Genomic DNA, 22,588 nt, shown 5'->3' with positions numbered 1-22,588 from the left:
AAAAAAACAAACAAAAAGAAAGAAGCAAACTGATATCCCACATACAACACAAAAGCTTTATCGGTTGTTCATAAACTAAAAGTGACATGTATTTACTCGTATTTCTTTTCTTTGGCTCATTTTGTTCTTTCTCCTTCACTCACCTTTAATTTTAAGAAATAAATTATGTTTTCCTTATAGTAGTTGCCCCTAATAAAGGCTTTCATTATTGGAAACAGCAGGAAATTTGAATGAATTTGTTTGCTGAAAAATAATCTACCGTATTAAAGAAATGATAGTTAAGTATGTGACAGTGTTCAGAAATTCTGTCAAGATAGAAACATTGTACCAATGAACTAATGTTATTCTAGGTTTACTGGATCAGCCCAGAGTGATTTAGCCACATATTAGAGCCATCCTTGAGGCAGAAAGGCCAACTAGGAGACTATCGTTAACAGTCTCAGCAAGGGATGATTAAGGTTTAATATTACTTTTCTTTTATACCTTGTATCACAGATTATAAAGTACTTTTATGTATATTAGGTTTAATATTAACAACCCTGTGAGCTAATAAGCAGGTCAAGTTTTATTAGCTCCATTTAACTGATGAAGACACTGAGGCACAGTAAGGTTAAATGACTTTGCCAGTGTAAGTCACGGAACTGGAAAGGTCTCAGGTCATCAGAGCTGACAGACACTCATGCCAACAGTGGACAAATGGTGCCATCTGTGTTGGAAAACCAGTAGGGTATATACTTCAATACACAAACTCATGCAGCCCAACAATTTATAAACTTCAAAGCATTTATTTTCCCGTACGAACATCTTTATGTGTCAGCTTCAAGAAAAGATGAAGACTAGAGCGAATTTTCTGATTTTTTTCTCTGTTACTTTCTAAAGTTTTCTGTTTAAATTAGGAATGATTACTCAGTTACAGTGAAAGGGCTTAGCTAACAGGATGCAGGCCAGCATTTGAGAAAAAGTCACTTGACAAAACTGTGACAAGACGTAACAGCTGGCAGATGGTTTTAAATTTCACAGTTTTTCTATATTATCTACAACATGCAAAAGGCTATAGCTGCTTACCTCCATAAACGATACCAAATTGGCCTGAACCAAGCACCTCATCTGCAAAGATCTGGTAAACAGTACTGATGTCCTATTTAGGAAAGAGCAAGCAGTTTTATTATCGCTATAAAATAGTATCAACACCTCTGACTATTTTTATTCCAATACTTAAATACATTTTTGTTTTTATGACTGAGGGAATTAATTTTCATAAAGTATTTTATGAAATATTGGCTATGTCCTAAAAAAGGCCAATTTTAATCCTATGACAATGTGCAACCATAATGTATTCCATAAGAAGACCTTTGGGGGGAAAATGCTTTAAATTAAAAAAAAAATCTTATATCTATTAAGTAGTGAGCTATAAAAAGTAAATTAACATAAAAATTAAGAACAAAATTTTATCTACTTTGCCACTAAAGAGATTTGCCATCCTCAATTTGAAAGAAAAACTCAAAGGTTCATACTATTGACTAACTTTGAAAGACTGATGAAAAGAGTATGTGTGAGAAAGTCTGCAGCCCAACAACATTTACCTGTTACAGAATGGTAACAGCGAGATGCCCCACGTGGAAGAGGAAGAGATATTTTTATCAGAGAAATTTACATATAGCTAATGAAAAACTTTCTGACTTCTTTTTCTAGCCTTTTTTTAAATAGTCCAGGGGTTGGCAAACTATCGCTTGTGGGCCAAATCCAACCTCCTGCCTCTTTTTGTACTGCTCCTGATTTAAGAACAGACTTTAAATTTTCAAATGGTTGAAAAAAAATCAAAATTATAACAGTATTTTGTGAAACATGAAAATTATATGAAATTCAAATGCAAGTGTTCACACATATTTTATTGGAAGACAGTCTTGCTCATTCCTTTATGTACTGCCTGTGGCTGCTTTCTCACTACAATGGCAGAGTTGAGTTAGTAACTGTATATGGTCTGCAAAGCCTAAAATATTTACCATCAATCCCTTTACAGAAAATATGCTGACCCCCTACTATAACCCTCTACATGTACCTAAATAAATCAGCTAAACTTAATCTATTCACTGTTCCTTAAAGGTCCTGCATTTCCTGTTTCTCTATACTTGCATGAGATGTTGTTCCCCTACCCTCATCCTCTCGGCACTTCTGTCAAGTCTTTTCCATCCTTTTAGACATGAAGTTTTACTTCCTTTAGGAAGCTTTCCCTGCTGACCCAGGAAGGAGGAGCCTAGTCCTCTTTGAATTAGCCTATCATGCTGTAATATTCTAATGTCACTTATGAAAACATTAACTTTATTTTCATAATTTAAAAGGAAACTGCCTCAGTTTTCTTCATAAAGCAGAACTCCTCAGGGAAGTTATCACCCACAGAGTCTAGCCTAGTATCTTTAGGCAAACTGCACAATACTTTGGGCTATATACTTACTTCTCTAATAAGATTTTCACATTTTATTTTCCTTAATCACCAATTTGCGTATTTTAGCTCTAATTTTTACTTACCACATTCTCCTGGATCTGACAATTAGATACAGAGATACTGGTAGATAAATCTTCTGTAAAATATAAGAATGATGCATGAGAAAAAAACAAAAATGTCAGTATATAACTTAATAGTTACTGACACATGAATGCACACAGTATATTAAATTTTAAAAACTTACTAACATATAGTTAATATAATTCCATTCATTAAAACAAGATTTATCCACACACAATACTAATTCATCAACAGGAAACTGGGTGAATACAATATGATATGTCCATACAAAAGGATCCTACCTAAACATTAACGATGTACAGCTGTAAGTACTGAGTCAGAAAGCTATTTATGGTATTAGGAAGTTAAAAAGGCAAGTTGCAGGGTAGTGGCATTTGAATTAAAAAAATATACGATTACTTCTGGTGAGTGAGAGATGTAGGGTTGAAGAACAAAGATTTTAGTCTTTATATACTTTTAGATTGCTTGCATTTAAAAAAACATAAAAAAAGCATGCATTACTTTCATAATAAGAATTTAAAAATTAGATAAATCTATATACTGAAATATATCTGATATATATTAAATAACTGATAAAATCAAGTTGTAAAAAGATCACACATCTTTTACAACAACAAAAATGTATGAACCTTCTCAGAAGACCACATTTTTGTGTCTAAAAATAAAAAGACAGCAAAATAATACAGGTACTATAGCGTCCCCTTCCCCCAAGCCGTCCTCAAGTCAAGAAATACACACCAAATGGTCAACAATGGTCTTCTGAGAAGGGAGATATGATTGGAATAGTGGGGGGTGTCATATGTGTATAGGGAGGAATTCTCATTTTATGTCACATATTTCTATACAGGTTAAATGTCTGTACCACTTTGGCAAGCAAAGAAAGTAACTGACAAGAAAAAGAAAAAGGGGAAATATGGAAAGTAAGCAAGAGAACAGGTGTCAAACATCTAGAATCTCGGAGACAACTCAAGAAACAAGACACAACATTTCTTTTATAATCCCAAATATAAAAATGTAAAACTTCATTAACAAGGAAATACAAGCAGACTATACAACAAACATAAGTAAGACGACCTTCAAAGACTCCATTTTAAAATACTAAGGCAATTTGAAAATATTTTAAATAATCCAAAAATTAAATATTAAAAAAACAAAAAAGGCACAGCATCAACAAAATTAATGAGTCTAAAATTCTGCTTTTCAGTAGTTCCAGTTTCTTAGTTTAAGTCAGTATTTATTTTGTTTCAAAGGCCTCCGGTATCTAGCTCCATCTAGCTTTAACTTCTATTGCCTCCCAGAAGAATTCTGCTCCAGATAAGTTGTCACACGGACAGCAACAACACAGTAATAGTATCACTAATGTGTCAGGAACTGTGCTAAGTACATTACATGCATATACTGTTATTCCTCTATTAGGGTAGAGAACTGAAGAGGCCAAGATCATGCAGCTAGGAAATGGCAGAACTGGGCTGTCATTCTCCAGAACGCTCACTCTTAGCCCTTCTGCAATCTGCCTTTAGAGACACTTAACCCTAGGGAAGAGGTCCATGGATGGATTTGAGAAGGTCCCTAAACCCAATTATACATAAAATTTGTGTGTTATGTGCTTGAATTATTTTCTGGAGAAAGGGGTCTGAGGTTTTAATTACAGTATCAGAGAGTTCTGTCTAAAATCCCCTCAAATTTAAGAAGCACTGTGAATATCCATCTATTTACCCTTTAAGAATCAATATTCAACACCAAACAGGTTCATGATCATTATCCTCATCCCTTTGATCACACTCATCTCTTCAAGTGACACTACCTCTCCACCCCTCCCGCTCAGCTTTGCCTATCCTAGCCTACTTGAGATCCAAGGTGAAGTCTGAACCAGGTTCTTCTATCGTAAAGTTTCTGCTTACTGTTCCTGTCCGTATCTGAGTTCCGAGTAATGCAGCACTCGTTTTTGCACTCTACTGCTTTATGCTACCATCTACTTCCCTTAATAGCTTTTAAATTGCTGTATTTCTTTGGTATTCTAGCTCAAGGCCTAGCATAATGCCAAGAATAGGTGTACAAAGTAGCTCAGCCGAACTGAAATAAAGTGCATTTAGAAACTGGCTGATATCTATTTCAATTTAAATGTATTTGTCTAACGAGCGAATTATGGTTCCCCACAAACAACACAATGCCAGTGGGGGAAAGTGGCATTTTACTATGGCTTTCTGATTAAGTGTTCACTTGAACCTTTATGAAATTTAGGTTTTAGTTTATGAATTTTGTTGGTGCAAAGATCATGTGTTTCAAGGTTTTTGTGTGTGTGTGTTTTTGAATGTTTTAATTCAGTTGAAAGAAATACAGCATTTCTGACTTCATAGATTTCACGAATGTGATGTGAACTGTAACATTTTATAGCCTGACAATCTCACCATGAGGCAAAATACTAATGCTAGTAGTTTACTTAATCTAATGAGAGGTCATGGATGCCAAACACCTACAGGTCCTCTTTCACTTAATGCTGACAACCCTATACAGTAGGTACTAGTACAGAGAGGTAAATAAGGTACTTGCCTAAGATCACTTAACAAGTTGGCAGAGCTTAGATTTAAATGCAGGGAGACTGACTCTGGAGTCTAGCTCTGAGGATTGTATGTATACATTATAACCAACATAATTTTATAAAGGAATTAACTAATGGTATTGGTTACTAAAGATGAAGCTTAAAATGAGCATTAAAAATAAATACAGAAACACAACCACACTCATAAAATGCTTAAAGAAATAAAAGGGTAAAAAAGCCATCAACAAGCTTATTGCTTACTGTGATCTTTCCCTTGCCCTGGAGAAGTACAAACACTTGCTTGAGGGGTAACAGGCATGAGAGCTTGGCGAATTGCTTTTTCCCAGCTCTGTGCTACATCAAGTCCCACTCCAGTGGCAGCAAGAACAGGATTGTGAGAGCTGTCCCCATTGTTCTCACCAACAAAGTATACCATAGTATCAGTGATGATTTCAAAACAGTGTGGGTTGCTGCCTTGTGAAATGTTTGTGAAATCTTGTGGCGAAGATATGCGGAGAATTTCTGAAAGTGGAATTTCCTGAAGTAAAAAATTAAGCATTGGAAAATATGAATACATCTTTGTCTTTATCTTCAAATACACTAAAGAATCAAAGATACGCATTCCTAATAAATGCCATGAAGGCACACACAAGTATGCAGCATAAAGAATGCAGTCAAGTCTTATGACAATATCTGCGTGTCCAGCAACGCCAGAGGCAGAGCATGGGGTGTAAACCAAGGCAGTGATTCAGGCCTGTAGCAGGTCGTTACAACGCAAGGAAGGAGAGGATTTAGGAGGACAACTGCCACTATATCTAACACTCATCATTTTCCAATTGTCATTAAACCAACTCAACAACTACTTCTCTAGGGGCTGCTGTCTGCAAGATACAATCCCAAAGCAGTACAAAGCAGGAACAGCAGCAAAAGAAGAATGCCATTGCAGATTGTTTAAGAATTCCATTCTGGTTCTGCCCATCATTTATGTTTAGTCCACTTCTTAAGGCAAAAAACTTATTTATAAAAACCCACCCAGGTCAAAGCAAGTCATCAGTTTCTATTTTCTTACTGGTACAAACAATGACAATGTTGTTTGGTGGCAGTCCGTGACATGCAAAATGTGGAGCAAGCTGAGCAAAGAGGACTACGCAAGAGATGAAGAGCCAAAATATGACAACTAAGGTCTAAGGTAAGATGGAAGATAGGAGAAATACTATCACATATTGCCTCTTCTGGACAGAATAATCATGGGACTTTCTAAACAGTCTAATCTAAATCATAGTACAGGTGTCCCTCGGTATGCAAGGGGCACTGGTTCCAGGACACCCACAGATACCAAAATCCATGATGCTCAAGTCCCTTATATAAAACAGTGTAGGCATCCACAGATACAGAGGACGAACTGCATCCAGAAGGAAAGGAGCAGCAATCTGACAGGCAGGCCAAAAACAAAGGAAAACACATCGAAAACTCTCTTTGGTAACAGGTCTGTTGTGGGGGGTGAAATAGAGGGGTGGGGGACAGTTGCTTCAGCAAGGCACTTACAGGTGACATCTATAAACTATATTAGGCAGAGCTGTAATAGGTATATTCCAATGTAACAATTAACGATTATTTAGCTATGTTTGGAAAACATACAATAGACTAACGTACATTTTTTAAAATGTGAAATCTTTACCTTATAATACTTTGATCCAGATTCATTTTGAAACAATGTTAGACATTTGCTGTCCAGTCTCCAATAATGCCTCTTTCTCTATATAAAGAGCATAAAACAGTGAGGTTCAAAAATAATGACTCCTCCAAAGTGCTTGTACTTTCCTTTCTATTCATAAATCTGTACTTTTGAATAGGTTTAAAATTCATAAGGTTCAACATTTGGAAAATATAAAAGCATGCATACACAAATACATGTGTATCATACACATATAGGTATGTAATTTAAGTATAGGCTAAATTTCTAAAGGTTGGCTTGCTGAGTCAAAAGATATGTGCACATGTAATTTTACTGACAGTGTTAAATTACCCTACACAAGATTTGACCCAATTTATAGTCTCATCAGCAACATGAGAGTGCCTGTTTACGCAAACCTGCACTAATGCAGCATGTTAATAAACCTTTTTAACATTTTTTATTGAGTTACAGTCATTTTACAATGTTGTGTCAAATTCCAGTGTAGAGCACAATTTTTCAGTTATACAAGAACATACATATATTCACTGTCACATTTGTTAAACTTTTTGATCTTTGCTACACTGATAAGTAAAAACTGGTATTTTGGTAAAATTTTAAGTTGAATTTTTTATTAATAAGATCAAGATATTATGTTTAAGAGTCATTTGTATTTCCTTGTCTATGAACTCTCTGCTCATATTCTTTGCCCATTTTTCTATTGTGTTGTGGTAGTCTTTTTCTTATCAATTTGTTGGCACTCTTTACATATAATGGAATTAATCCTTGTTTAGAATGAGTTGAAAGTATGTTTTCCAGTCTGTCATTTGTCTTTGCTTTTGTTTTTTGCCATTTAGAATTTTTTTACTATAAGTTTTAAAAGATATGTAAAAACAAAGACTTTGCTTTTTTAGAGCAGTTACAGGTTAACAAATTAAGAAGATGCAGACATTTCCCATATGCTCCTGTCCCCACGCATGTGCAGCCTCCCCCATTATCAACATCTCTCACCAGAGTGGTACATTTGTTACAACTGAAGAACCTACATCATAATCACAGAAGTCCACAGTTTATACTATGTTTCACTGTTGGTGCTGTACATTCTACATGTTTGGATAAATGCATAATGACATGTATCCATCATTATGATATTATATAGAGCATTTTCACTGACCTAAAAATCCTGTGTTCTCATCCCTACTTGCCCTCACCCCTGATCTTTTCACTGTCTCCATAGTTTTGCTGTTTCTAGAATGTCATATGGTTAGAATCATACAGTATGTAACCCTTTTTTTATACTGGCTTCTTTCACTTAGTACTATGCATTTAAGATGTCTTTTCATGGCTTGATAGCTCATTCCTTCTTTGTGTTGAATAATATTCCATTAATATTCCATTGTCTGCATGTACCACAGTTTATTTCTCCATTCACCTACTAAGGACATCTTGTTCCTTTCAAGCTTTGGCAATTATGAATGAAGCTACTATAAATTTCCATATGTAGGTTTCTGTGTGAATGTAAGTTTGTTTTCCTTTGGGTAAATGGCAAAGAGTACAACTACTGAATCATATGAAAAAAGCATATTTAGTTTTGTAAGAAACTACCAAACTGTCCTCCTAAGTTGGCTATACAATTTTGCATTCCTACCAGCAATCGAAGAAAGTTCCTGTTGCTCTACATCTTACCAGCATTTAGTGTTATTGGTGTTTAGGATTTTGGGTTTCAGGATTTGGGATATTAGGATTCTAACAGATGTGTAGTGGTATATCATTGTTTTAATTTGCACTTCCCTGATCACGTGACGTGGAGCAATATGCTTATCTGCCATCCGTGTAACTTCTTTGGTGAGGTATGTGTTAAGGGCTTCGGCCCACTTTTTAATCAGGTTGTTTCTTTACCATCAAATTTTAAGAGTTCTTTGTATATTTTGGAGAACAATCTTTTATTGGATGTCTCTTTCACATATATTTTCTCGTAGCCCATGGCTTGTCTTCTCATTCTTTTGCAGAGAAGTTTTTAATTATAATGAAGTCCAGTGTTGCCATTTTTTTTCATGGGTTGTACATGTGGTGTTGTACATCCAGACCTTTTCTGAATCTCTACTGCTCTACCAGTATATAAAAATAATACATTAAATATTCCACCTTTAAAAAATTCTTTACAAATGTAACCAGTTTCAGTGTACTAATGATGTGTTAATATATATCTCATTCTCATTCTGATTTAAAAAATGCACAAAACAAAGCAGAGAACAAAGTCTCACTGCCATAATAAAACATCTGTGATTACTGACCAGGGTATCCCTGCTGGTGTAATGGACCATCCACCCTTCCTTCACCATCGTGCTGCTCTTCCTCTTTGTGTGCTTGATGGATTGGACGACCCTCATTAGTGGAATGTTACTGCTTGTTGATGGACTAAAAAATATTTAAAATTTATGCAAATATTTATAATTTCAATAAAAAAGTCATAAATATTGTAAGCTGCTCAAGCCTTTTGAAAGATAATTAGGCTAACATTCTTTAAAATATCTTAGGAAGACAAACAATTCTTCTTCTTAAGAAGAAAATAAATTAATCCTGTTATGAAGATACATAGTTAATTTATAAAAGGCCAAGATTCTATTGTTAGTCATCATCACTTGTCATCAATATTTTCTGGAGGGTCACAAGATATAAGAAAACAACGAAGAGAGCAGCAAGAATCCTCCCCAAATGGAAAATCTGGAGCCTGGGAGAGGGTCTCATTTGGGACTTCTGCTGAGGAATCTCCTGCCCTAGGCAGCAAGATAAATTAGTAAATTCATAACGAGGCAAAAAGCAAGCATATCTATACCTCAATTCACACGGTTCAAATGTCAAACTCTACTATTCATGTTGTTAGTAAAAAGTACTTATAGTAGAAGATACTGAAAGAGAAATCATTTACGGATATTGATTAAGAAAACAAAAACAACAAATAATTTGGGGGATGTGTGTGAAAAACACACTGTTTTTCAATTTGAATCTCAAATAGTTAAATACTTTCTCTTAAATTACAAAGTACCTATGACTGGGAAACTAGCTAAATTCTCTTAATAGTCTCCAAATTGGGTAAACATTGAGTTTTAGTTTAAAATGATGATGATAATAGTAGCTGTAGTTTAATGATAAGACAAATGGAATAAAGACGACTCAGTCATGTGAGACTGATATGTGATCTACTTTCTCTAAATGCCTCTTTGTTGCCAATGAAAAACAAAACCTGCTAAAATGTCAACATTTTATCACAAAGTAGTACATCCTACATAGGCTGTATCTACAAAATACTGAATTTCTATAAACACAGGAGGATACATGAAAGTTTTATAGTCCAATAGCATTTTTACAAAGTACAAATAAGTCAGATTAATTGTGGTAATATGAAAACTGTCCCCAGATTCGCCACTATCATCTTTGTGCAACATTCTCAGGTACAGATTCTTACTGGTATTTCTAACATCAGGTAATCTGCTTGTGTGAAGAAACAGGAAGCTTTAAGTAGTGGCTCCATTCTGGGAGTTTGTGGTGGCTGTTCCACAGCTAGACACAGGCTATAAAGGACCTTCTCTTTAAGAAAAAAGGATTCTCAAATCTTCCCATCTTGAGTAGATGGCAAGAGTGATATATTTCAGAAAAATACTGTGGTGCATGTAAAAGAATTAGCCACCGTTTAATTAGATTTTAGGTTCCATTTAAAGAAATGTGGTTTGCTCTTTATTAACAGATCTCCTGGACTGAACTTGCATTTTGAAGTAGCTTGCAATACATATGCATTACCTGATTGTTTTAATAGCTTCTTCATCTCTTTCCACATCAAGATCAGATGGATCCAAGAAGAACATTTTATCTTCTGGGGGAGACGGTTCTTCTGTGTCATCCAAGCCCCGACTACCATCACTGTTCATGTCACTACTGTCAATATCCATTGGTATATCTGTATCTGTTCCCAGACTGGAAGGTTCTGGCAAAGTTTTAAATGAATTCAGAATTTTATATTAATGGGATATCAATACACCTAAACAGAAACAGTATATTAAATGTGAGAAAAAAAAAAGTTTTAAAATTCTTAAAAATGAAAATATAGAAAAACATCTTTATGATTCAGGATAAGAAAATATTTCTTAGGATGATATGAAATGCACAAACCATAAGGCAGAAAATTAATTTGATTACATTAGAGTTTCAAATTTTGATATGACAAAAGATACTAGAAGCAAAGTAAAAGATAAGCCACCACTATTATACATCTGGTCAACTGATTTTCCACAGGGTCTGAGAAAATATAATGAAGGAAGAATAAATAATCTGTTGAATAAATGGTGCTAGGACAATTGGATATCCACATGCAAAAAAATAAAACTGGATGTCTTCCTTAAACTAAAAAGTTTACTTAAAGTGGGTCACAGACCTAAATGTAAGAGCTTAATCTATACTGAAACATGGATGGACTTGGAGATTGTCATTCTAAGTGAAGTAAGCCAGAAAGAGAAATACCATATGATATCACCTATATGTAGAATTTTAAAAAATGACAAAAAGAGCTTATTTACAGAACAGAAACAAACTCACAGACATAGAAAACAAACTTATGATTACCAGTGGGGGTAAAGGGGGTGGGAAGGGATAAATTAAGAGTTTGAGATTTGCAGATACTACTATACATAAAATTCTACTGGATAGCAAGGGGAGCTTTATTCGTTATCTTGTAGTAGCCTATAATGAAAAAGAACATGAAAAGGAATATATGTATGCATATGTATGACTGAAACATTATGCTATAAATCAGAAATTGATACAACATTGTAAACTGACTTTACTTCAATTAAAAAAAAAAGGAAAGAAAAAGAGCTTAATCTATTAAACTCTCAGAAGAAAACATAAAAGTAAAGCTTTGTGACCTTGGGTTAGGCAAAGCCTTCTTAGATACCCCACCAAAAATATATGACAAAAGAAAAAAATTAATTGGACTCCATCAAAATTAAAAACTTCTGTGCCACAAATGATACTCTGAAGAAAGTGAAGACAGTCCACAAAATGGGAGAAAGTATCTGCAAATCATATATCAAACAAGGGACTTATATCCAGAATATTTAAAGAACTGCTACAACTCAATAATAAAAGGATAAATAACCTAGTTAAATGGGCAAAGGACCAGAACAGAAATTTCTCCAAAGCAGATGTAAAAATGGCCAATAGGTACATAAAAAGATGTGTAATATCAATTAGCCATCGGAAATGCAAATCAAAACCACAATGAGACATAACTTTACATTCACTAGGATTCCAATCATAATCATAATGACAGACAATAACAAGTGGCGGCAAAGATAAGAAATTAGAGTCCTCACACACTGCTGGTGGGAATGTAAAATGGTACAGCTGCTTTGAAAAACAGTTAAGCAGTCCTCAGAATGTTAAACACAGAGTTACCACATGACTTAGTGATTCCACTACCAGCTAGCTACCCAAGTGAAATGAAAACATGCTCACAGAAACTGCACTCAATTGTTCATAGCAGCATTGTTCATAATAACCCCAAAGTGGATAAAACTCAAATATCCACTGACTGGTGAATGGATAAGTGTGGTATATTCACGTAGAGGAATATTATTTGTCAATATAAAAGAATTAAGTACTGATACATGTTACAACATGGATGAATGCTGAAAACATTATGCTAAGGGAAAGAAATTTATAACAAATGACTACACATTGTATGATTTCATTTATATGAAATGTCTAGAATAGACAAAAACATAGAGACAAAATAACACAGACATAGAGATAAAAGCTGATTTAGTGGTTGCCAGGGGCTAATGGGAAAGAGTAAATGGTGAGTGACTAATACTGAGTTTTTTGGGGTGATGAAAATGTTCTAACATTAGATTGTAGTGATGGCTGCATAACTCTGTGAGTAAACTAAATGTGTAAATTGTAAGGTATACAAATTATATCTCAATAAAGCTGCTTAAGAATGATATGTCACAACCGAGAGAAGGTATTTGTATCACATAAAACTGACAAAGACTTAGCAGAACTACTGACAACTCCTGCAAATTGATAACAGAGAAAAATGGACAAAACATGTAAATAGGCAATATATAGGGGGAAAAAATGCTAAATAATCAGTTAACAGTTGAAGGATGCTCAAACTCATTAACATACAGATTAAATTAAAATAAACAGTATTTCATATCCATTTGTCAAAAGGTAGAAAAGTACAAAAATACACGAACTATATAAATCTAGAAAAGGCTTTAGTCATATAGAAAAACTGCATTCGAAGTAACTGAAATGAGAAAACCAGACATGCTTTGTCAATTGTGTTACACAGCAACTACAGAAAACATGCCATAAGAGAAAATGTCAAACTCTTAAGGACTTTAATTTTCATTCTTGATGCTTTTCCTCCTATAAAACTACTTACATTCAATTTTTACTAGTCACATAAATGTTAAAGAAAAATTATGCTGAAAGTTTAAACTCATTACTATTTACTTCTAAAAAAGGTAATCACTGTGATTAATATAATCTTGAAAAGAAAAAAATAGGCAAAAAAGAGAAAATGTTTAATGATTATTCGATGGAGAAAGAAAAAGTGAGACAGTACAACAGTTCTAAAGGTTAATACGGACTAAGAAGCCAGAACTTACAGACTGGAATCCCAACTCTACCTCTTATTGGTTGTACTTTCTGAGCAATTCATTTAATGTTTTTGTGCTTAAGTTTATTCACCTGTAAGTCCTTACTTCAAACGGTCCTTCTTAGGTTTAAACGTCAATATGTAAAGAGTTTAGAACAGTGCCTGGCTGTAGTCAATAATTATTAGAACTATGAAATAGTTCTAGGGACAACAGCAGGGTTTTAAAATACATTTTGTTATGGCTAAAGATAAAAGAAGCTATGGAGCACGACTGGCCATATAAGACTACAGTGGTAGGTTGTTAAGGGGAAGACAAGAAGGCATAATTAATAAAAGCGTACCATTCCTGATCTCTGAAAAAAGGCCAGAGTTAAGAAAGTAAATAAAATATGCAAATATAACCTTATACAAAGACAATATACAAAAAAACCTGTGATCTTTTCCAATCTTTTATGGAAATTAAGAAAAAGACTTTTACCTCCATTGAAAGTAACCTCTCCAAGGCAGTCTCTCGGTACTTTTGATGCACAACGTTTATGGCAGTTGAATCTACAATCTAAAATAAAATAGTCAGCTTATTAATTTATGTAAAAAAGTCATGCAGTAACAAATATGGTTAAAGACTTTCTTTACTCACACAGAGTATTCTTAATAATGATGATGAAATAATTAAGTTTTCCTTTACTGAGAACCCAGGTATTAGATTAAGGGTCTGATTTCAAACTCTGACACCACTTCTTAATAGTTGTTTAAGCCATCAGGGCTCAGTTTCTTTATCTGTAAAATGACATTTTACACTATTTGTATAACGCTTTGCCAAAATGTTGCTGGCAGCATCATGTTTCCTTTCTTTACCTCACATTCTTCTTTCCACATCCTCCTTAAGAGTTTCTCAGGCTGATTAAATTCTTTTCCAACATATGTCAGGCACTTACTTTCAATTCCTAGTTAATAGGACCTGGTGCATAAGCAGAAACGAGACTGCAATTCTACAACAATTTATTAGGAATTATGGGCTTTCCCATACAACCTTGTAAGGAAGGACTGAGCTTCCCATGCACAAGGTCTCTCACTGGCAGTACATAATTGTTCTTCAGCCTGCAAGAACCTCAGAGGTGATAGCACTGCAGATCTATCAGTCAGGTCCAAGCTGCTCAGTACATCTGTATAACTTAGTGGTTCTCAAACTGTGGTCACCAACCAGCAGCTTCAGCATCACTAGAGAACTTGATAGAAATGCACATTCTTGGGCCCTACTCCTGACCACTACATTGGCAGCTCTGGGAGAGGAGCTGGGAAATGTGTGCTTTAATATCTTCTTTAGGTAACACTAAAATTGAGACCCACTGCTGTAACTACTGTCTAAACACTACCTTTGAAATACTTCTACCAGCAATAACTAGGTAAAAATCATTTCATGTCTTGACTTAGAGTAATTTTGTAACCCTTGTGATTCAAGAAAATTCTGGGTACCGTGCCAAAAGCACAGGGTAAAAGGTCATTATTAGAAAAGCTCCAAGAAATTAATAATTTGGTGGATGATAAAACTTGCATTATACAATAATGTCTTTTAAAATAAGAGGACCTAGGAAAAGTCATATACAGTATTAATATCTTGCATACATTAAATCATTAATTTGTTCTTTATCTCTCATGAGGCTTGCAAATTGTGAAAATAACAAGGTTTCCATTTTCCCTTTCAAATGTAGAACCAAATCTGTGGCCCACCTGTAGCAAGTATGTAGGTTCTAATTACAGGCATTTCTACCCCTCTGTATTCCTACCCACATTTTAATTAATTTATAAATTATTTCTTATATTTTATATATGCTTATATAAGCAGACTTGAAATTTTAATGTAACAAAGTAGAAAATAAACAGATGAATGAATGAATAGATGTTCTTAGAAATGTATATTTTCTCAAATGATTCAGCGTAACTGTTTTATCTTAACTATTTCTTTTTTTCCATAGATTGACAACTGAATGAAAATGACTATTCTGCTTTTTAAATACCTTAATTCATATTATAAAAATACAGGAATCACTGAAGTAAATTACAATTATTTTGATGGATAACTAAAACAGCTTAGCTGTATAGAAGTATAACCTGCTTCTTTCTGAACCAATATAAGCATAAAACATTATTCTTTCAGAACTCTAAGAAGTTAAACTAATAAAAGAGTGGCAGAGTTAACTGGTTTTATTTCAAAATTAATTAATCTACATATTTATTTTAGTTTCTGTATAAAATACTGTACTTCTCTGCACATGGTTTTAGAATGCTTCCATTCTGCTCAGTAGAACAGCACCAGTTACTACCTTGACTAAGATTATCTGTTGGCTAGAATTCGTACATCTGTTCTTAATGTTCTTTCCCAAAACATTCCTTAGTGGTTGCTTGCCAATACACTTTAGTGTTGGTATTTAAAAGTATTAACTTATATATTAACTCATATTCAAAAGTAAGCTGTTGAAATAAAATTTCAACATTTCATTAAACCTGTGTGATGGTTATTAAATGCCTGGCAACAAATGTACAACCTGTTCTCTATTTGATGGTCTCCTGTGTAGCCATATAACGCCAAGAAAAGTTTTCTTATATGCTCAAGTTAAATCTACATGTAATTACTTGGCTTAATATTGTTAGCAGGATTTATTGTTGCAAAGATCTCAACTCTAATGTTTTACCTAGATAATAGGTAATTCAATTCCATAAATAGTTCTATATAAAAAAAATAGTTCTATATAAAAAGTATGGTATTAAGAACTGTTAAAGTAATCAGATGAAAAATAAGTACATAATATTACAGACAGATTACTTATACCCTATCCTGGCTCAAAGCCTAATAACACATTTAAACTCTCTGCTTTGGTTTTCACATAATTGTGCATTACTGTTGAGAAGCTATGAGACAAAAAGATAAAATCATCTTTAAAAAGCATTAAAACATTATATAACTATAGGAAAAACTCCATTAGTCTATTAAAAAACCTAGTTCATTACGAGATGTTTTTAGAATACTATGATAGTGTTCTGGGTTAGCATCCAAATATGGATGGTCCTTGTAATTCCCCATAGTGACCCACTATAATTCCAGTACCTTCTAATATATTCTGTCTATTTCAGTGTAACTAATATCTGAAATGACAATTTTTGTATAGCTCTGATAGTTACATAATTAAAAACAAAAACAAAAAACTCTTGGAATACGTGTGCGTGTATGAATATTTAACAGAAACAGGAAAGTATTATTTTGTATTTTTGGTAGTGTCTAGCTCTGGCATCAAAAGGACTTAGGCTCAGATATCAGCTTACTTGCTAACTAACCATTCCATACTGCCAAGTGTTAAGCAGCCACACCTACAGATCCAAATTCTAGTTTTTCCTTTTACATTCTAATTTTTGTTTAGCATAGTTCCTGGTACACAATACACGTTGTGGATAGTAGTCGTTATTAACAAACACCTGTGTATGTATATTTTTTCTTTTCTAAGTTAACAACTATGAGACCAATTTATTTGCTTAATGCTTCTGAAATAAAAATATTTTAAACCTACATTGGCTAACAAAAAGATATCAATTTTACTTAAGAAAAACATCCAATCCTACCTTTACACTGCATTCCTTGGCGAAAGAGGCCTTTCAGTAACCGCTTGCAGTACTGACATATTGTGGGGCGCGTGTAAGAGTGAACAGCAAACGTGTGTGGAACTTTTACCCTGCACATTACCATCTTTTCCATCCAGATCGGGCGACCACTCCAAGAAGGAATTCTCTTACTAGGTTCTTGAACATGTGACTAAAACATAAGTAATTTCCAGAAGTGTAAGTCAGTATTAAAAAGAAAGTATTAAGAGCAATACTTGACCACAAAAGTCATTTATTTCAAACACTAAAGCCAAAAATCTAAAAATGTGGATCTCAGCAGTTTCTTTTGGAAGCTGAATTTCCCAGCCCTTGAATGAGAAAAAAGTGCAGAATTTTTTGCTATTGTGTTAAAAAAAAAAAAAGATTTTCATCCTCACATACATATATTCACTGATTAACTATTATTTGCCAGGCACAGACAGCATTTTGCAAATAAAAAACAAAAACCTTAAAATGAATTTATGACACTTTCAAATCCCTTCAAAAACCTTACCAAGAAATTAATCACAGGAAAAGTAAAGTCAGAAAGTGTTACTGCTGCTCATGCTGAACATAACGTCTGAAAATATTTCAAAACAAGTCTTAGTTTTTCAAATTTATTTTAACAAATACTAAAGTATGTATGTGAAAATCTAAGTTTAATTAATGATGATGATATAAATGATGAAATGATGGCAGATAAAAAACTATAACAATTTTACCCTTAGTAATTATGCTTTAAGAAGTTCCTTGATATTTTAAGTATTTTCTAATCATTTGGGTTTTTTCACTCAGGTGAGCAAAAACGAAAATTAAAGAAAGTGTTAGTTAAAATTTTTTATGTAATCTGAGGGATAAGTGGATTTTTAAACTATGGACCTTTCTATGTATACAAAGGAAATAACCAAATTAGATTACAGTCAGATCAAGGTGGCTCATCCCATTCATTCAACATTCACTGATTACTGTAGGCCAGGCCCTATACTATATATCGGGGATACAAAAATGAATACAGTTCATGTCAAGAACAAAATTCAAATACCTACCTACCATCTAGATGTATTACAGATTTTGTTGTAGCTGCCTGCACCTTTACTGTCAGAACTGCCTCCTATAACCAGTAATGACTGTTAACTCAGAGTTGAAGCATGCTACATTGGCATATTCAACCAATGGAAGCAAAGAAAGCAGGAGAAACCAAGAGACAAAGAAGTGTACAGGAGAAATGTAGGGAGGAGAAAATAAAAGGCCTTTTTGAAGAATAGCCATCGTTCAATTCTGGTTTCTCTAATCTCAGTGGTCCCATTTCAAACAAATTCAGTGAACAGTCTATCTTCTGCTCTTCCATGTCTGTACTTGATTCCCTTTAAACTGACTTCAGACACTAACAGAAACTACCTTCTTACATGTAGACAATGACAACCTCAGAGTTAGATTCAAAGGCTTCTATTCCCAACTGGCCTTTTCTTATTTCAGCAGTCAATGAAGTTTAATATCTTGACTCCTCAGAAACTTTCCCTCCTTACTCCTTATCTATGAAATCAGGATAACAGCTGTATGTTCCAGGACTGTGGTGAGGATTAGTCAGGCATCCAGGATGAAGACTGGCAAGTGAGAACTTATGAGTTTTTCCCCAAACTTGGTTCAGATTTGAGGGTGCTCCCACCTCCTCACTGCTGTCTCCTCCATTCCTTTAAAGTGTCCTCTTTTCCCATTCTTCTTTCCCTCTGATTTCCCTTCATGAGCTCTTAGCACGTCTCTAACTACACATTCATTTTTGAGATTTCATGCTTTGACTGACAAAAGTAATCTTGAGATATCCCACTCTACAATTTCTGCTTTTCTAAAATACTCTGCACAACATAACCAATTCAAACACGCCACTAGACTTCTTATACTTTCCTAAAGAATTTGCATCTTCAGGATAAAATAAAAATGAATGAATTAAAACTCAATACTTTACTCATCTGCTCTGTCCTGCTAGTTCCTAATCTTGTAATAGTGGGTGTGGCGGACACATGGATAATACTTGTGGGATTCTCAAAACAACATGTCTTATCCTTTAGTTCCCAATCCCAGCTAAGTTTCCAGTGCAGTTTATGTATAAAATGCATTAACTTTTCTATTACCAATCTTTTCCCAAGCTCTTTCATATGTATATAATAACTCTTTGCTCTCAGTTTCTAATGCCATAGCACTCTTCTTCTATTTTTAAAATCTCATAGTATGGCTAAGCAATATGGAAATACAGGATTTTCATTTATTTAATTTACTTTTAATTTTTTAGAATAAGACTGATTGATTGATGAATAATTCATTGGTTTATTTAATGGAGGTACTGGGGATTGAACCCAGGACCTTGTGCATGCTAAGCATGTATGCGTCCCTGAGCTATACCCACCCCATGGAAATACAGGATTTTTGTGAAAGAATTTCAGAAGCTCCTTACTCTGGTGCTTCAGTTTAGCAAAATCTTGTGACAAGGGTGTCAAGACAACAGTCCAAATGTTTGATTTTGCTATTAATATACAAAAGACCAAAGGGGTTACAGAAATAACTAAATGTCAAGACTGCAATCTATGGATGGAAGTCATTTAAAGTAGTACCAAATGAGTAAGGTAATTATTTCTTTGCTCTCTATCTACTACATTTATCTTTGTGGGGTACAATATTATTAGGAAAGGTCACTGATTTAAAAATAATCAGATCTGGGTTCAATTCTAATACTGCTTACTAATTTGCTATGTCACTTCAGTCAAGTCACTTGACCATTCTGAGTCCCAACTGTCTGATGGTATACAAATCTACTAATCCATCTCACTGGAATACTGTTAAGGATTAAGGGGTCATTCAAATGCTCATTCATCACTGAGCACCTACTAAAGAATAAGGTATGATGCTGGGTATGGTGGGGCAAACAAAGACATGAGCATTGTCCTCTCTAAACAGACTGTGAACTCTTTGAGGACAATCTAGTACATAAACACTATCATACTAAGTAGAATGCCACACATACCATTAGGGAGGTCTGAAAAGTGATATGGCATTCAGAAAAATAACTTCTAGGTAAGAGGAAAATCAGGTAAGATAGCTGTTGAGCTAGGTCTGGGAAAAGTACGTATGAGGAATACTAACAAGAGCAAACATAGGAGAGAGAGGGCGTGTTCAGGGAATGATGAACAGCACAGATTGTAAGGGTTTCCTAGTGGGGAGCGATATAATCAGAGTTGTACACTAAGCTATAGTAAAGTATGGAGCCCAGGAGTCAGGATACTGGCTAGGAGACCGATCTTGTGGTCCAAGTGATGACGTGATCCCAAAGTATACAGAATGCAGTCCGTTACTATTGGTAAGCCCTGTCTGCAGTAATACATTTTAAGTTTCTTAAGTGTAGGAATGTTACTATTCTTTAGTACACAACTTAGGTTTTAGGATACCCTGCAAAAACATAGTAAGTAGTAAAACGCCTTTCTACTACCCTAGAATACATACCTCTTCAGTGAGAAGGGGTACACAGTCAGGCTGGAGGTTTCTTGGAACTGAGAGGCCAGGTCCTGGCAGGGAGACATTTGACAGACGTCTCTTTCTCACACCACTACAGTTATTTGGAATCTTGAAGGCACATCGTTTATGATAATTTAATCCACAGCCTAAAAATATTTTAAAAGGTTAAAAAATAAAAAATACAAAATACACTGATTAAAAACTTTACTATGTAAATGTGTACATGAAAAATAGGTTCTTCTTTTATTTTCTCTGGCAGCAACAGTTATCCTAGTGAAGAACCCAAAAGACAAGCTAAGAATAGCAAACGTGTAGAAAGGTTTATTTAGAAAGGTTAAGTTAGCTAGAGCAGTGGTTCTTGAAGTGTGCTCTCCAGGGCAACACCTGAGAATTTTTTTAGAAATCTAAACTATTGGGTTCTACCCTAGACCTACTGAACCAGAAACTCTGGGCATGGGACCTAGAAAAGTATGTTCCAACAAGTTCTCAAGGTGATTCTGATATACAGTGAAGTCTGGGAACCACTGTCTTAAAGAACTTCAGCAAACTGCAGATTGTGTTCAAAATTCCTCCTATGACACGTGCAAATTATATGAAATTCAAATTTCAGTGTTCATAAATAATTTTATTAGAACACAGCATGCTCATTTGTTTACAACTTGTCTATGTCTATTTTCATGCTACAACAGCAGTTAAGTTGCTATAACAGAGACCACATGGCCAGCAAAACTTAAACTATGTACTCTCTGGCCCTTGACAGAAAAAGTTTATTGACCTTAGAGAACTAATTAGAAATGTGCACCTGCATCCGACCCCCTGGCAATTCTAATTCAAAACAACCAGATCACTCCAATTCTAAACCTAGTCACTGAACAATGATCTTATTCTTTCACTGACAATTAGAGAATGTAAATGTGAAATCCTATTTCAAATGATAGAAAACTTAGGAACACATACCTTCACATTTCAGTCCCTGACGTACCAATCCCCAGAGCATCTCACCACAGTAATCACAAAAAGTAGGAGCTTTGTAAGAATGTACATAGAGAGTATGTGGACGAATCTGGAAGTCTTCTACTGTGGCCAAAGCTTTTAAAAAAGGAAAATATTCAAATAAACCCTATGCTTGTAATTGTGATGAGATTAAGACCATTGACCATATTCATTTATATCAAAGTATAAAATTTTCAGCATTTAATAGTGTGGTTTTCAAACTCTTTCAGGAAGTTCAACGGCTTCAATTAATTTGAGCTCCCAAAGTAGGTCTGCAGGCAGGCATTTGACCTCCAAAAGCATTCTCTCACAGTGACAAGACTGTAAATAATTGTTAGATCTATTTTAGCTAGTTAAGAACTACTTAACTTATACTGGGAAATAGAACACTAAAGTTAAAAACCAAAAACTGTGGGACTTAACATATAACAATGTTTCTGTGGAAAACGCACAGAGTTCTAACTTAGGATCCCAGGATACACTCTGTCTGTTCTCCATAGCCCTAGTGGTTAGGAAAAAAGAGACTTTTCTCCCCCTGTGAGCAACTGAACAGTAGCAGATACAACCACCATCAGACGTCCTCTCAAATACACCTGCAAGTCATTAGTGGATATTCCTGTGTCCTGATGAATGGTCCAGAGCAAAGAAGAAATAGAGGTTAGCATGACCACCAGGGAGGACAGGGAGTGAAGCCCCTCTGGAGTGACAAGGAAGACAAGGATTGGGAAGTGTACAGAATCTGAGGTTTTGGTGGAGAAGATGAATGATCAGTGTAGGCACTAGATGAATGGGAAGGATCAGGGACTAATAAGGAAAGGTGATGGTCAGAGACGATCTCAAGAACAGGTGGCACAGATGAGTTTGGGAAGAGGGGAAGAAAGGTGGCAGGACTCTGGACTTTTGGCTGGGCTTCCTTCCTTTCCTTCTCCTCTATCTCTTCTTTCTCACTCTCCCTCCTGCTTTTTCTCTCTCCCTCCCCTCTTCCTTTATTGTCAAACAAGAAATTTTGCAGTCCTACTATATGCATTCTTTGTTCCTTTACACTCCTCACTAGCAATCCTG

At 34.8% G+C, this 22,588-nt stretch overlaps 1 protein-coding gene across 2 annotated transcripts in view; it reads right to left on the bottom strand.

The window, feature by feature from the left end:
- Nucleotides 1–22,588, bottom strand: part of PRKD3 (protein kinase D3) — a 69,235-nt gene that overhangs the window by 10,669 nt on the left and 35,978 nt on the right. For both annotated transcript variants that reach the window (XM_072937914.1, XM_072937913.1), the window contains 10 exons: nt 21,491–21,622; nt 20,522–20,679; nt 17,012–17,201; nt 13,878–13,955; nt 10,534–10,717; nt 9,030–9,153; nt 6,742–6,819; nt 5,325–5,601; nt 2,527–2,579; nt 1,066–1,138 (listed from right to left, as the gene is read on the bottom strand). In XM_072937914.1, coding sequence (XP_072794015.1) covers nt 1,066–1,138; nt 2,527–2,579; nt 5,325–5,601; nt 6,742–6,819; nt 9,030–9,153; nt 10,534–10,717; nt 13,878–13,955; nt 17,012–17,201; nt 20,522–20,679; nt 21,491–21,622 — 1,347 coding nt within the window. The remainder of the gene's footprint in view (nt 1–1,065; nt 1,139–2,526; nt 2,580–5,324; nt 5,602–6,741; nt 6,820–9,029; nt 9,154–10,533; nt 10,718–13,877; nt 13,956–17,011; nt 17,202–20,521; nt 20,680–21,490; nt 21,623–22,588) is intronic.

This window comes from Vicugna pacos, chromosome 15 (genome assembly GCF_048564905.1).
Source record: "Vicugna pacos chromosome 15, VicPac4, whole genome shotgun sequence".
NCBI classification, from domain to species: domain Eukaryota; kingdom Metazoa; phylum Chordata; class Mammalia; order Artiodactyla; family Camelidae; genus Vicugna; species Vicugna pacos.
The sequence above is the reverse complement of the archived record's forward strand: the minus strand, read 5'-3'. Positions and strand labels throughout refer to the sequence as shown.